The sequence below is a fragment of the Phaethon aethereus genome, assembly GCF_964289735.1.
Source record: "Phaethon aethereus genome assembly, chromosome: 20".
In the NCBI taxonomy this organism is placed as follows: Eukaryota; Metazoa; Chordata; class Aves; order Phaethontiformes; family Phaethontidae; genus Phaethon; species Phaethon aethereus.
Genome location: NC_138596.1, coordinates 7114201 through 7130816, shown reverse-complemented (window position 1 = coordinate 7130816; position 16616 = coordinate 7114201). Strand labels below are relative to the sequence as shown.

Sequence of the window (16616 nt, the reverse complement as noted above, 5' to 3'; positions counted from 1 at the left end):
ATAATACCATTAGAAATAAACCCCAAGATGACCAAAGCTGAAAGCAGCGATACAACCCTTGCTCCTACCCTGACAATTCCTGTTTCTTTGTGAAATTCCAGCCCTTTAAAATATTACTTCTACCATTTCTCTTCTCCTCTAAGATATCACAGATCAGATTTCTGGGAAGGGAGTTGGACAAAGTTATAAAACCTGCAGATGTATATGAATGACCCACGGGCAAATATAGCATTGGAGCTACGTTAAAACCAGTTCCAGACAAGGCCCAGTGCTGAACTAAAGGCTGAGCAAACACCTGTAGTCTTTACATCAGCCTAACAACTGCCAATACAAGAGTCAGGAGTATAGCCACTCTGGAAGGCTCTCCCAGGAACAATACCTGCTCCATGGAGTTATCTATCGCAACACAAGAAACCAGCAGTAATGTACATTTATAGCCCACACTGCAATGGTATTGACACGGTTTGTGTCAACACAAACAAGGTTCAGCAAGTAATAGGGCTCACCAGTAAAAGTTTAAGTACAAAGTCTAACTTGCACTGTCATTAAGCACTACGACCATTTCACATGTTAAAAGTTCATAAAAAAAACATTTTGTCAAGAGGTCAGATTTCTCAGTTCAGTCTGATGAATCAATGAAAGAAACAGGCAGGACTAATGTTATGAATGACTAGTCACTAAAAGGCTACTTTTATTCTTTTATAAATATAGCCACTTATCTAAGTTATTCAGACACAGCTCAAAGTTGTTCAGCATTCTTCAATGCTGAATAGCCTGCTTGACAGGCAAACACCTTCCCATACAGAAACCAACACAAACCAGTAAAACCAGGCCTCTGGCTTCTCACAGACATAGTGATGCTCCAGCCTGAGATACAAGGTGTAGGGGCTCACCCAGGCAAACCCATTCTTTCCTAAAACACTAAACCCAAGGAGCAGCAACCTCTTGCTCAAATACAGCCAACACTTGATAACAAAGCGGGCTGTGGCATATGTTCAGAAAACAGTAATGTTAGCAAGCCAGAGGCTCCACATTAAAGAAATGCCCCCATGCTCCCAACATGTTTTTTTCAGAATAAGAAGCAGACATACAAAGGCTGAAAATACTGTATCAGACAGAAAAAAATATTTTCTAAATGAAGTGCTAGGCAGCAGCTTTGCTTATCTCTGCAGTACCCCTGAACATATCTGTGGGGGAGAGAATCGCCCTGCAAGGCTATCTGTGTCAGTAAAAATACTAGAGGAAATAGGAAAAGGAGACATAGCCCCATCGTTTTTTTTATAACCAAGCACAGGAAAAGGTGAGCTCTTTGCACCTACAGAGCAGCAGATAATACAGTTTAAACACTTCTTCTAACAGTACACATCATTAGATTTGTAAAAAAGCAAACACCTGTTCTAACATTTTTAAGTTTCCTTCCAACTTGCATCAGCTTACATCAATACATTTTCTACCTTAAAATTTGTGCACAAAGCAGTAAGAACTCTTGACAGCAACTCAACTACTGCGCTGTGACCACTGCTACACACAGAAAGGAGCACATGTAATGCTGTCCCTGTACACTGCCTGCTCTCAGAAAATAAGGGTCATAGGGGAGAGCGGCTTTACTCTTCTATGCATGGGCTCCAGTGCAGTTCCAGTAAGGACATCCTCCTCCCACCCTCCTCTCAACTGCCATAGAGCAAGATTTAAATTACCAAGTCCGTTTGCTAATTCCCAAAGTTCATGAACTAAGAAAGAATTGCTTCACATTAATAATACTAATGCCTAGGATCCCTGTGCTATCTAAGACTAAACAGCACAGGGAATCTTGCACAAAATTTCTATACACAGAAAGGTGCATTGATTTCTGCCCTTAAAGCAGACAACTGCCTCCATAGATGAGCTTCAGGAGCTGCATCCACAAGATTAACTAATCATAGCCAGCTTACCTCCATCATCCAGGGGCCGTTTCTGCACTCCATAACCGTAGACTGACGGGTCCACAAGTGTTGTAGAATTATTCAAGTGAGGAATATCTCCAATTTTAGCAGCAATCTATAGAAACAGGATAAAAGCATGATTAGCATACCAGAAGTTTGAGCCACCACAGCTAAACACTCGGTCTTCCAATAAGGAATTTACCCCAGTACAATCTTCTCTCAACTATTTACTATATAGGTGCCTTTATAACAATTCCAAGACAGTAGTGCTTCATTTGTAAAGTAAACTATTATTCTGCTTGCTTTTAATATTTGTTTAATTAAGATTGCATTCACCCAGTTCCTCTTCCTGACCATAGGTAGGTATTTACTCCCTGGAACATTATATTCAGGTTTGTTCACTCAATGGAGAGCTGACAAGCTAAATCTCAGAGTTCAAACTAGCTCACCAACTTTGTCCTGGAGAAACTGCCACCACCACATCTGTGTAGGAGAACAAATGCTTCCTTCTGTGTCTGTGCATAACCAGATACATAGAAATGCACATCAGTGTGGGGAGTGGAGGGAAGAGAACGTGAAAACACACAGCACAAGGACAGGCTTGGGAACTCCTTCTCAAAGAGACTGAATCACCCTGCGTTTACCATATGAAGAATAAGCCCGTGGGTAAACCAGAATAGTTTCAGTTTCCTGCAGTGGTCAGTATAGCACGAACATGACTAACGCTGCTTCCATCCCTTACAGAGGGGTAACAGCCATTCCCGCCAAGCCAGGACGCAAGGAGGATATTTACAGGGGAGAGGAGACAGTCAGGTATCACAGTAAGGGGACTAAGGTAAGCAAATAAACTAGGCGAGAGAGACACCTAACCACCACTTAATAAAAGCAAAAAGTTAAGCTCCTCTCTAATGACATTTGGGGGACAGCTATACAGATGGATGCTGACAGGAGCGAGCTCCTTCACCTGCTCTCCACGCTAACTGATGTAAGCTCACTCTAGAAACATACAGGGGCATCACTCTGGTGCTGCACCCGAGTGAGCACACGCGCCAGGGAGAGGCCAACTGCAGTCTCACAGCAGCCCTTGCCCACACAAAGTACTTTGTTAGAATAAGCAAGTGCGGAACAAAGTAGTTACAGAACAAATATAAAGCACAGCGTATTCTACAGCGTTTGCTTCCTTTTCCAGCAAAAAGAAAATCACTGACAAGGATCTTTACTAGGAGTCTGATCTCACTCTATTATAACCAGGATTTCACCAGAGAATAAGCAATAGGAACAGATGAAATAGCATTTTACACAAATATGTTTCAAATGAAGACAAGGGCAAATGAAAAATATAACTAAAGGTGTTTCTAAAATTTGAATTTTACAGAAAGGCATCTACAGTAACTCTCGTTGACACTATGGGCTGCTGCAGTGTAATAAAAAACTGTCCAAGATTCAGAACTACAGGGTACTGAAAAAAAGCTATTTGAAATAATCTTGAAAGATTGAGGGCACTGCTTTTAGAAAGAGAATAGAAAACATTCTCTTCAATGCCTTGCATGAAAGGGCTCCAAGTTTTGACCATTTTCTTCTCATAGTCCATTCTGTCCTGTGCTCTTTCAGAAAGTCAACAACTTTGTTGTGTCAGAAATGCCAGGAGCTAGAGAATATAATCTTCCTGCCAGACCAGCACGGTAATCATGTAGAGAAGCTTTGATGACGAGCACCTTATATATCAACATCTCCAAAAACTAATAAGCCCACAGAAATCTGATTCTGAAAGCATTAACTCCGACTACCCCTTGTCCACTCCATACTAGGGAGTACCAGGTGATGCCTTGCTTTTTTGTTGAACGCTGTACTGCATCCATGGTTCCAGCCCTATGTCCACATGCTTTTCCCTTACATTTGGGATGCAGAGGATTTTAATGAAGGTGCAAAGAACATTGATGTTTCCTGACTACTTCAGTGCTGAAAAATAAGATATATTTTACAACAATCTACTATCTAATAACAAGCTATATTATTAGCTTTCACATAATAACTTACAATGTGTGCCAGAAGGAACAGTGTCCAGCATAACATACCCTGGCATGCTTTGGAACATTTGATTTTAACATGCCTTTCATGAACTCTCTTTCTGTTAGCAGTTATTTACCTGAAAAAAATTTGGAAGTTGTGGAAACTGCTAGCTGGTATCACACGCCACACACTCAAGGGAAAATAAAAACTAGTTTGTGGGTCGCAGAAGCTGGCCTACAAAAGGAAGCTAGCATGAAGCACAAAGGTGTGCACGAATGGATCACCGGTACTAAGGCTCTCTGCTCCCAGAGCGGGAGAGCTTTGCAAACCCCTACTCGTGCTTAGCACACCATTACTGCCCTAGCACAGAACCCTCCAAGTAAAGGGCAAAATAGGAGAGTCAAAGCAATTTTTACATTATCAGCTTTTGGGATATTTTAAATTTTTTTCCCCTCTTTTATTTAAACTTGCACCTTTATCTCTAAAGCCTCCTGCTGCCACCAAACTACAGGCCGACAACAATGCCACCTCACTACAGCAGGAAAAAGATACCCTACAGAATTAAGAGTCGAGCTTTTTAAGTAGATGTAGCAGTTAAAATGTGTTTTAACTTCTTATGTTCAACTTAAAACAGGAACCTCAGTTTTTACTATAGTTCAGCAGAGAGATAAGCACAAAAGTTAGAACACAGCAAAAGTAAGCAGACCTAGCCCTTATCTGACTAAATGACCTTGAGTAATGTACTGCTTGCCACTGCTTTTGTCCCGCTGTATGTCAGTCTTCATTTTTCTTCCTTTTTTTTTTGCCCCTAAACCCAACACATTTATTTTAAAAAGCTCTGAAATACGCTGGAAAAAAGCATCACTACCACAGAACTGTTTCTGCACCGAATTTCCCCAAAATAAAACTCTCCAACAAACACTTTAAAGGACACAGCACAAACCTGAGCTACAAATGGCAAAGGTAAAGCCAAGAAAAACAAACAAAATAACCCAGAAAGTTGTGTGAGGAATACATGTTTCCCTATACCTTGAACTTCCGCCTCCCTATACCTTTAACACCCTTTAAAACTGGTGTAATACCAAAACACTTCAATATGAAGCTTCTTTGCTAGGCACAAGCAGGACTCAAACACCAGTATCTGCAGAATTCAGCTTTCAAGAGAAAGGGCCTAGCTTTCGGCAAGAATCTCTCCATGCTGTCCTGCAAAAGAACAGCAATTGATAAAATAACCAGTTCTAGATATTCGCAGGATATAAAATAATAAAGCGCTGTCATCTGACCCTTCAGACAATTCTCCTGCTCCTGCTGCTCTTCCCATTCGTCATGCAGAATACTCGAGTTTGTGTGACAGACATTTCCACAACTCTGTGGGAAGCAGCGAAACCATCCACAACCATTTAAGTTTCATGCCACAGGTGATTTTCCTAAATACTAGAATAATTGCAAAGCCCTAAAATCTATCTGACTATGATCTTAAAAAGTACTCTGCAAGGGGATAAAGAAACTTAAGTCTTAAGACACCTCCATCCTCACAGAAATTAGCAGTTAGAGCCTGATAATAGAAAGGGATAAATATACAGCCTGTTGACTCTCAGCAAGTCTCAGGATATTCATCCGCTTTCAAGCTACCTAAGATGACACACAGGCTTTCCTCTTCGTAGCATTTCCAGACGTTTGGATTCAGATAGTATGTATGGCAGGTTACAAGAAGAATAGCACATGTACGAAGAGGAAACCAGTTAAGTGCTGCAAACACGTGTTGGACTGAAAACGAGACTGCCAAGGAGAACAGGACAGGGTAAGAACCAAGCAAGATGCTGTTTTGTCAATAAGAACAAGACTCAAGGACAGCCTGATAGAAATCCATTTTTGTCCAAAGTACAGGCAGCTCTGCTTATTTTCTGATCCCATTACTCAAAAGGGGAGCAAACATCCCCTTTCCCTCCCCCCACCTAAAATGCCACAGAAGAAAAGCCAATCTGCCTAGGAGCAGCCACTTCAATGGACAGGTCAGTCACCACCTATGACCCATAGGCTAATCCACTCACTTGAGGCATGGTGCAGAAGATGCAGGACAGACCATCTCAAAGACCCAGCATTCACTTGAAAAAGTGATTTTTGATACATCTCAGATATTTAAGAGTCCACAAAAAAACCCAAGCAGAGTCCAGCACAAACACTGAAACCAATGTACAAGTAATTTCTTTCAAAGGTATTCCAGATTTCTTACTCTTATGTCATCTCACATTCCAGTGACTTTCAGGAATGCAGTTACTGTGATTGACCAGGAAAGTCTTCCCTGTCCTGAATTATTTAGTTACTAATAACTAAGCACTGTATTCCACAGCCCAATTTTAGTGCTATGGCTCTCATGACAATTGAATTTAGTAAATTTGAGTACTAGTCTTAAGTGTAAGATTAAACTTTGAAAGTTCAAATGTCAAGCCAGGGATGCCACACCAACCCACAACGCAAGAACTACGACTGAATTTTTTTCCTCTGCTCCCTCATCCCCTTAAAGCAAAAGTAACACTCAGAAATGGCTACAGCATAGGCCAGAAACAGTACAAAAGCTGACATCTACATACCAGATCAGTATAGTTCAGGCAAATACAACATTTGACACACTTGGTGAAAGCTTTGCCACCATCACCAGAGAAGTGTTAGGTGTAACTGCCTTTACATCCCACCTGATTCTCAGCCAGGAAGTTCCATCACAGATTGCTTGAGTGGTGAGGTAAATATCTGTCCATTGAGCAATTAAGACCATCTTCATTCACATTTGGTAACAAGTCACTAATGACTTGACAATCCTGCTGTTCTGTGCAGGAGAAGACTACCTACTCCCTTACAAAGCCTCTACGGAACTAGATTAAATCAAGTGCTTTTGCAGGGTGGGAAATATTTTAGCACTTGCCAACAATTCTTTTCATCCCACAAATACTAATAAAAAAAATAAAATCACATTCAACAGGCAGCTTACAAGTCAGTGCACAAAAATGTAGGCCACTGTGCTCCCACGAACACGTGCAGAGTGCACATTTCTCAACACACTTGTTTCCAGCGTGAAAGATAGCAGGAAGGTTGCTACGCTGCAGCGCCTGACCTGGAGTTGGCAGCTTGGGAGATTTTGAAATCTTCCAGCTCAGACTGACTTAAGCTGTAGGCTCACAGAAAGCCAGTATATTCTTTCAGGTATAATGAACTTAAGAGCAAAATCTGAGTACGTGAATATAGCTAGGTTGCAGAATTATTCAATGTTCCATCTCTTCAACGTGTGGGTTAGGGGGCCTCGCAGATTCACCCTGCAAACATGATGACAGCAACCACGCAACACCGATTCAAACCTATTTTCAGTTAGTGCTGGTAGCCTAGTACTGTCCGAGGCAACCCACTTTCCCATTTAACCCGTTACTGATCAGATGAGCGGTACATACTGGGGTACCTTCAACATACACCCAAGATAGTTTCAACAAGCTGCAACTGACCAGCAAATAATTATTTTCTTCTACATAAACAGGCTATTCAAAGATTATTCAACAGCTAGCAGGCAGTAATATTATCAGATATTCAATGAGTTGTTTTTGCAATGAGACACCTTCGGTAACAGACGACCAGGTCAAGACAAACACAGCTGCAATACCTCTAATTTAACTGCATCAAGTAGATAATTCTGGGCTAACAGCAAAGTTTTCAGACACCACATGCCATCGAGGCCACAGCACTTTCTTAGCCACCAAAAAAAGTGACGCGTGGCTTCATCCGAGAGGTGGCTAACACGCAACCTGCCTACTGCAATACTTATGCTGAAAAAGAAATCAACGACCGAAGAGCTGACTAGCTCATCATCTCCTCTGGGAAGGTGCAGGGCGTTCATCTTGAACAGCGAACGCCTCTGGACGGGTCGCTGAAGACCACGCAGAAGGCGGATTTGCTGCCATACGGATTCACAAGTCACCCGTGAGTGACAGTAAGCCACTTAAGTTCCATTAGAGCGATCGCTTGAAAGGTCTTAGGGTCCAGCTTAGTTTCTTCAAAAGTTTCTCAGTGAAATGAGAAAAGCGAGTCTGGGCAATAGGAGATTTCTCCCACCTGGCCTGTAACATCGAAAAGAATAAAGTCGGGGTCTTTAGGCACCAGCTGGGCTGTGGTCCTGGTATTCAGCTGTATTACACCTTCTTAAGGTGCAGTTTCTAAGCACGAATAAAGTGCAACCTGTTCAGAGATGGAATAGACACCTGTGACAGACATGGGAGAAGAGATGCAATGAACAATCACAAAATCTGCATTGTTAGCAGCAGCTACTTGTTTCGGGAGCCACTTTCCACAAACTGAGAAGCAAACAAATATTTGGAACATTCTGTACTGAAGACAAGAGTGTTGATTTCTGCAGGTCTGGGCACTTTCACTGAAAGTTTCCATTTTAGCACCATGTAAACTCAGCGATTCCTTTGGGGAGCACTCCACTCCCTGCCTCTCTCCCTCCCTCCCAAGAGGGAATGCAAAGCTCCCCCTCTACCAGGGTTTCTATTGATTAGCCTCACGCACAATTAAGAACTCGTTTGAAAAACTAACTCACGTTAGGCTCACACCCACCCACTGCAAAGTGCAAGACGACAGCTTCCCGACGAGAGCTCCCGCAGGCTGCAGACCGCCTCCTTCCCCTCAGAGCAGCGTTTCTGCCGTGTCACAAGCCCCGGCCGCGACCCGCGCCGGCGGGGACTGTCAGAGAGCCCCGCCGCCACCCCCCGGCCTGCCCCTCTCCCCGCAGCCCCGCCACCGCCTCCCGTGCGTCCCACCCCGGCAGGGGACAGCGCCAGCGCTCTCGAGAAGGGCCGCCGGCTCCGGCCTCCCGGGAGAGGGGCAGCGGGGCCGCGGCCCTACCCTCCCGGCGGCTTCGCGCCCCGCCTCGGCCCCGCGGCCTAGCGACGCCCCGCGGCCTCCTCCCGCCCCCGGCCCGCCAGCCGGCGCCTACCTGCCGGACCCGGTGCAGAGCGTCGACGAACCCCTCGGGCTTGATCCCCACGGGCGCTGCGCTCTGCCCCTGCGCCAGCTCCGCCATGACACGCGCCCCGCGCCCGCCCGCCGCCGCGCCGTCCCGCCGCTCCGCCCGGGGACCCGCACCCGGAAAGGGAAAGAGCCCCCCGCTTCCGCCGGAAGTGGGCCGAGGGGGGCGGGGGCGCCGCGCCGGGGCGGGGCCGGGGGGGGGCTCGCGCCGCGCGTCACGGTCGCTCGCGTACTGGACGGGGGGGGAGCGCCGCTGTCGGGCGGGGCGAGCCCCTGCCCCGCCCCACGGGACCCCCCCCACCCGCGGCCGGGCGCCCACGGGTGAAAGGGCGGCGGGGGCGTGGGGGCCACCCGGGACCCCCCCCCGCCCGCAGGGCGCCCGGGGGGGGCGAGTGCCACGAGCCACCGGTGACCGCCGCGCCAGCCCCTGCCAGACCGTGCCATCCAGTCCCTGCCTGCACCAGCCGCTGCCAGCCCCTCCGTCCCTGCTGTGGTGTCCCGCCAGCAGCCACCGTTTAACTCCCCCCGTGGAAACGCATCGCCCCGCAGCACCCGTTTCCCGCCTGTTTTCGTATTTGAGGGCCGTGTTTCTGACCACGCTGCCGCCGGCCGGACGCCGCCATGGTGGCGGTGACACGTTGCACGAAGCTCCCGGGCGCGGGGTGCCGGTGCGCTCCGGAGAGCTCTGCCCGGCTCCTCGGAGCGCGGCTCCGCTGAGATCCGGCGCTCTGGCGGGTGCCTGGGCACCCCCGTCCTCCGGGCCGCAGCCCCGGGGCCCGGTTCAGCCCTCAGCCCAGCGCTGCCGCCGCAGCGGAGCAGCAGGCGACTCCGGGGTGATGCAAGGACCAGTTAGTCAAAGATTAATGCAAAGAAGATGCAAAGCTTATTCCTTGAGCAGGGCGCTGCTGCACGGCCCCTGCCCAGCCCTTCAGGCCCGGGGGTGATGGCGGTGCTTTTTTGGGGGTGTCCCGCGAGGGCTGCCACCCAACCCGCTGCCCGGGCACAGACCCTCTCAGGCGGGGGTGCACGCCTGCTGTGAGGCTCACGTATCCCCCAGGGTACGCGAGCAAGGCCTTGCTGCGGGATGGTGAGACGGCGCGGCGGGGAGACAAGGCACGGCGGGCGTCAGCTCTGCCAGCTGGTTCACCAGAGCAAAAAGGAGGGGGTCAATGGTGGGAGCCCCTGACCCCCTGGTGACATCCCCCCCCAGCCTGGCAGCATGGGGGGCCTTGACCTAACACCGCACCCCCAAAATGCAGCTGCATGAATGGGTGAGAGCTGTTACCTCCCAAACTGCAGCCTGCAGCCAGCTCCTGGCATGGCTGGGTTTGTGCACTGAGCCTGGAATAATCCAAGTTTCACTGATCCCAGACCCCATTTCCCAAAGCCGCTAAGTATTAAATTCAAAATTCAAGCTATGACCCAAGTTGAGTTGTGTTCCTTCTCAGCTGCTTCTTGCTCTTTCCAGTTTTATGCATCTCATTTGCGCCTACATGAGTAGGTGGGAATTTCTGAGGCCGACAAAACGATCTGGTGGCTTTCCAAGAGCAGGGAACACGCTTCTTCACTGGGATGCACAGCCTGCTGCCGGTCACCCACGTTACACCAGCGGGCTGGCTGATGACCAACCTTTCCTCCTTTCAGAAGTCCAGATCATTTTCTTAAGCAAAATGCCCATTTATTTTAGGAGAAAAAAAAAAAAACAGCCCCCGGGGGAAGGATTTGAAGATGATCCGTGTCACCACAGCCACCCCATCATCTTCCGACCGTGGTGGAGGCAACTTCTCCAGCCGTGCCAGAGCGCGCCCAGGGCTTTGCTTCTTCCTCTCTTGCAAACAGCCCAGAGACTTTGCTGGATTCGGGGGCTTTTTCGCTGAGAAGACCCAACAGGCTCAGCACCAGCTGCCCCTTTCCCCGGGCAGGTCCTGGGTGGGGGGATCCCCCCGACAGCCCCACTCAGCTCTCAGGGATGGAGCAGGATTCACCCTGTGACCCTCCAGCTAACGCCAACCTCAAAGTGGCTGCAAAAAAAGGTGACCAAATCTGAAATTTAGGTCCCCGGCACTGGGATGCCAGCAGAGAGAAGCCGCAGCCTCTGCTGCCAGACCCAGCGCGGTGCTCGGGGCTGTCAGAGCAGAGTTTTGGCAGTCTCCAGCCCCGGCAAGAGATGGAGGAGCCTCCCTGGCGCTGGGCAAGACCGGGGCTGAGGGACCAGGCTGCCAGGAGGATGACGGGGAGCCCCGGCGCTGGATGGGCACGGACGGTTGGGAGGGAGCCCGGCGAGAAGAAGACACCAGGCAGCAATGGAAAAGAAGGAAATTACAGGCCTTAAACACTTCCAGAAACAAATTTCTGATGTAAATCTTCCTTTTGAGGGGAAAAAAAAAAAACGGGGGAAAAAGAAAGGAGTGATTCAACACCTCCATCACTCGCCTCCCCCCACCCGAGACGCACACACCTTCACACACACACGCGCTGAAATTAGTTGTGACAGCTGAAATTCTCCTCTTGTCGGACGCTGTTTGACAGGGTACTTAAAAAAGGAGGAGAAATATAAAAAAAAAAAAAGGAGAAGAAGAAGAAAAGGGAAAGTGGTTTGGTGTCGCATGGGGGAGGCGGAGGGGGGTGATGGGGTGGGGGGTTTCAAGTGATACAAGACGCATAATTCAGGCTTCTTGGATTGCAAAAGCTCGTCTCACCTAAAGGGCCTGCTGCCTTTATTTTTATCCAAATGGCTCAATTACTGCAAAGCCCCACAGAGAAAATTATGGATGTTTGCCTGTTTTTCTCCCCTTGTCTCGACAACTGTAGATATTTTGTTTTCCTTCTTTCCATCCATTTTCTTTTCCCCCTTTTGGAGGCGGGGGGGTGGGGGGTGGAAGGTGGCCGGGAACCAGGACGGGGGGTGGATGAGGAGGCGCGGGTGACCCGGGGCGAGGGACGGGGCGCTGGGGTGGGGTGGCCCTGCCACCATCACACAACTCTGTCCTCTCTCCATCTCCCCCGCATCACCTCGCACCTTCGGCTCCTCGCGTCCCCCTTGTCCCCACGACCTCCACCCTTCTCCCTTCCTCCAGCCCTCGCTCCCTCTCTTCTCCCCCAGCTCCCTCCTCTCCTTCCCCCTGCTCTCCTTCCCATCACCCCCTCCCTCTGCCTCTCAAAGCCACCATAATAGCAGCTTGTTTGGCACTTCACTTGGTCTCAATGAGAAAATTCCCCCCTCTCCCTCTTTTTGCCTTCGTTATTTCCAAACCCTGCAATAGCTCCTTTGCTCAGGGCTGCGGGAAGTGCCCATTTTTCACCATTTTTCTTTGGCTTATGTTTGTCATCCTCTGAATTACCGCACCGGGGAGTCCAGTCAGCCCGACACCGGGCCCTGCTATTCACACCTCTCCAGCTCCTTGAGATCATGTAGGGAGAAATTAGTTATTTATTTCGATCACCACTGCAACGCACTTCCCCGCAGAAGTGTTTGTTTTGATCCCCTGCTGGAAAAGGAGGCTCCGCAGGGAGCGCCGGTGCGGCGGCAGCGCCGGGTCCGGCAGGAGACGCGGTGAGGGCAGGGCAGGGTGTGGGCAGCCCTGGGGGCTCCCGGGAGAGGTTTGAGCATGAAGACCCCCGGCGAACACGTGGCTCTGTGGGGATTGGAGAGGGGTCCCCACCAAGCTGAGATGTTTCTCCAAGGCTCCTGCTGGAGCGGATGCTCTCTGTGGGTCCTGAGGGTTTCCAGGTGATGTTGCCCCATCAGGAAACCTGGTTGTCCGTGGTTTTATCCCTAGGTCAGACATGCCATGGCGAGATGGATCCCGAGACTGCCTGGTGCTGGGGAGCATTCCAGCAGGGAGTGTAACGCAGGACACGCTGAAAGGCTGGGCAGATTTGGTGGCTGGAGGCAAAAAACCTTGCTCCAGCCCAGCCCAGCGTCACCAGACACAGTCCCCAGCCCCGCTTGCTGGCTGCTGTCCTGCCCACCCCGTCCCCCTTTGCGGAGCGATGCCAGCCCCGCACAGGCAGCTGGGCTTTGGGGCAAGGGCAGCACAGACCGGGAAACGTTCACCAGCTCACAGAGAGTCCCAGACGATGGGAGATGGGAAGGGCACTGCCCGTCCTTGGAGGTCGTAACTCACCTCCCCTCCTCGCTATGCCAAAGTCAGGAGTCAGCGAGACCCATCGCTGAGCCCACCGGTGCCGTTGCAGACAGGGCTGGTGTCGCCGGACCTCCACAGCCGCCCCGGCAGTCAGGGTGCTGCCGACGCTCATGAGCCCTTCCCCTCGCGGAGGTACCGTGGGCAGCGCTGGCGCTGGCCGCCGCAGGCTGCCGGGAAGGGGCCCAGGGAGCTGCGGCTTTAAAGAAAGAAGGGGAACAGCGGGAGGAAGAAAATGCAAAATTGGCCCAGTGGGTAGACCTGCTATTTAAGTGCAGTTGAGAAGCGAGCGGGAGGAATTACAGGAGAAATGATAGTTCCCTGACAGCTGCCATTTCCCACCGCCAGTCTCCCCTAATGGAGTCCTAATGTAGTGGTGGGCTCTTTGCTGACAGCCCAGCCCGAGACAGGGCTCGTCTTTGTGCTGGTGACAGATGGGACAGTCCGGCAACAAACCTGTAATCCTCTGATTTCTGCCGGCACTGGCTCAGCTTAACCCCTTCTTCCCCCGGCACCCGCTCGTGGCCAGGTGTGTGGCCAACGCGGGGTCCGACCTGCCCCCGGGGTCCCCCATCGACACGTCACGGTGTGCGGGGTCTGGCAGCAAAGCGAGGCGCTGGGAGGAGGAGGCAGCTGCCTGCGTCTCCCTCCGCATCACTTGGCTGCTGCTGGCCGGGGCGGCGCGGCAGAGGCTCAGCCTGGTCACCGACCCGCGCCGGAGCCGGCGGCAGCGCGGCTCCCTGCGGGGAAAGCAGAAAGCCGGACCCCACTCCGGCCGCGTTCCCCGTGCCGCTCTGCCCGTGTGACATTTAAGCAGGCAGGTGAGTGCGGGCAGGTGAGCGCAGGCAGGTGTGCTCTGCCACACAGCGCCCGTCGGGAGGGCTCTGGGCTGCCTGCCCAGCACAGCGCCTGCCCCGAGCCCCCGCTGCCGCTGGCTGCCGGCTCTGGCACTGAACCTCCCTGCCTGCCTCAAATTAGCCCCAACCGGGGTAAGATTAGCCAGTTTTAAGCTAAAAGGTGTGACAGTTCCCCCCTAAGACCAGGCTGCCTCGACTACACACAGCTCCGGACCTGCTCCCCAGGACGCCGGGGGTGGCAGCAGGAAAAAGCTGCTGGAGTTTTCCTGCGGAAAAAGAAATGCAGCTACTTCACCCACACACTGGTCCCTGAGTCGGGGAAGGCCGGGTGTGCTGCGGGGACCCTCTGCGGCAGAGGGCTGGGCAGGGGGATGCTTTCGCCCCTGGAATGCAAAGGGAGAGATTAACCACTTGCTGGTCTCTCCTCCCCCATCCCACAACCAGGGTGGGCCCAGAGGATCCCGAGGGAGGCATTTTTGGATGCTTCTCCATCAGGCAAAGGTTCAAGCCCCTCTTGCCTCCTTCCCAGCATAGAGCATCTCTCACTTGACCCTATCTGCCCTCCAACACACGTCTGGGTCTCCATCCCCCCCGTAAACCCCACCAGCATCCTTCCAAGCTGCAAGGGAGCTCTCTCCCATCGGCATCTTCTCAGCCTTCAGCACCCACAGCCATCACACTGGGATCACTGGTACCAAGCAAAAAGTCACCAGCCCGGTGGGGTCCCAGCACCCTCCTCTCTCCACCTGAGCTCCCACCCTGCCAGCAGCACTCCTGCCTGCTTTCCTGCCTGCTCTCGTGCCTGCAGGAGTAGGACAGAGAGCTCCAGGCAGCTCTGCAGGGTCCATCTGCTCGTCCATCCCACTGCAAAGGGGGTCCTGAGCTGAGCCCCACTCCTGGCTCTGCGACCATCCTCTCCAGTCGATCCAGACCTACCTGAGGCCACGGGGAACAGAAGCATCCCCATCCCGCATCCCCGCCCCACCAACCCCCAGGAAGCAGCTGAGACCCTGGGACCGATCCTGGTGGATGCTGAGGGGCCCCATCACCCTCTGCTCGGTGGGGAGCCCCGGTCCCCGTCTGCGTTGCACCCTCCCCGGCAGGAAAGCGCAATGCGGCGCGCGCAGGTCCTCGGCACAATTAGCCAACAAGTGGCTGTTTTGTAAGGGATTGTTGCTGATGCGTTTTAAGTGGCTTTCTGAGTGGAAAATGTGAGGCGCTGGAGAGGCCGGCAGACAAAGAGGGGGATGCATTAGGTTTTATTGGTCTGCTTCGCACACATCTGACATCACTCCACGGAGCAAGTTCTGCCCGGCTTTGGGGAAAATGAAAAATAAAGCAAGAAAAAGGGGCCGAGAGTACAGGGGCGGGGGGAGCGCAAGCGATTCAAGCAGGCAAGTGGGGGCTTAATAGCAGGAGACACTGGAGCAAACTGTGTCAACCAGATGGGACCCGGGTGCCGCGGGAGGAGAGGGGAATTAGCCAACCCGCGCTTTGTTCCAGCAGAAAGCGCGGCCCTCTCCCCGCAGGAGCTGCCTACGTGTGATATAATACAGCCCCTTTCAGCCGCTAAGCTGGCCAAGGACAAAAGTCACCGATAAATAGCGAGAGGGCGAGTCTGAAAGCAAAAGGCAGAACTCGCCAAGAGCCCCCGCTTTCTGCTTGGGCTGCCCGTGCTGCCGCGCATCTGCCCTGGCCGCCGGCGCGGGGACCCGCGGGCGCGGCGGTGACGGCGCTGGGGGCGATGCCGTGGGTCAGGGCCGGGCGCAGGAGGGGTTTTGGAGGCTGCGTGGCGTTCGAGGGTTGTCCGTTCTTTCTCTGCCTTGGTTCCCTTAGCCTGGCTGTACGAGCCGGAGCCCCCGTACCTCAGGCACCCGCCAGCGCGCGTTGGGAAGGGCTGGCGGCTGCCGTCCCGGCCGTGCCTCCGGCAGCCCACCGCCCGGCCGTGCCTCCGGCAGCCCACCGCCCGGGCTTATACAGCCAACACACATCCTTTACCTTCGCTTCCAGGCTCCAAAAAACACCCCCGGCGCCAAATAAAACAGTTCGAAAATCGCTCACCCAAGCCCCGAACGCCAGGGAGCCAGAAGCAGACCCCACCGAGCGCTCTCCCCCCAGCCATCGGCATCCCTCGGTTCCTCCACCGTTCATCCAGAGCCCGGGGAGCACCCCGCACCCCCACCCACTGCCACTCCCCTGCCCGCAGCCCCACACCTGCTGGGTGGGGGGCTCGAGGGCTGAAGCCACCCCCGCTCCTCGGGTTTTGGACCCAGAGACACCCTGGCCATCGCACCCCGGCACAGAGCTCAAGACCCGCAAACATTTGCTGGAAGGAGGAGATCCTGAACACCCCCGGTCTGAGCTGGCACCCCCCGTTTGGGGTCTTCCTCCCTTCCCAGCCCCTGGCAGGGGCTGAGCCTGGCCAAGCACTAAACCAGCCGTGGGGCTGTGCAAACAAGCGGACCCCCCCCCATCCTCTCCTGCCCTGGACGGGTCTTCCTTGGTCTGGCGTAAATATTGATCCAGATAAACCAGGGACACACATTAGGTGCCCCGGGGGGGTCAGGGGAGCAGCGGCTCAGCTGGCCGCCCGCCGCCCCGTGCCCACGGGGTCCGGGATGGGCAAGGGAGTGCCAGGGGCCTCGGCAAAGCCCCAGAAGGCGCTGAGGGGG

General features: G+C 52.4%; 1 protein-coding gene across 1 annotated transcript in view; it reads right to left on the bottom strand.

Annotated features, from left to right (window-relative positions):
- The window catches only part of FUBP3 (far upstream element binding protein 3), a gene marked incomplete at its 5' end in the record, with an annotated part of 33823 nt that extends 24826 nt beyond the window's left edge, over window positions 1–8997 (bottom strand). The window contains 2 exons of the mRNA XM_082009165.1: window positions 1932–2037; window positions 8911–8997. Coding sequence (XP_081865291.1) covers window positions 1932–2037; window positions 8911–8997 — 193 coding nt within the window. The remainder of the gene's footprint in view (window positions 1–1931; window positions 2038–8910) is intronic.
- Window positions 8998–16616: the final 7619 nt, after the last annotated feature.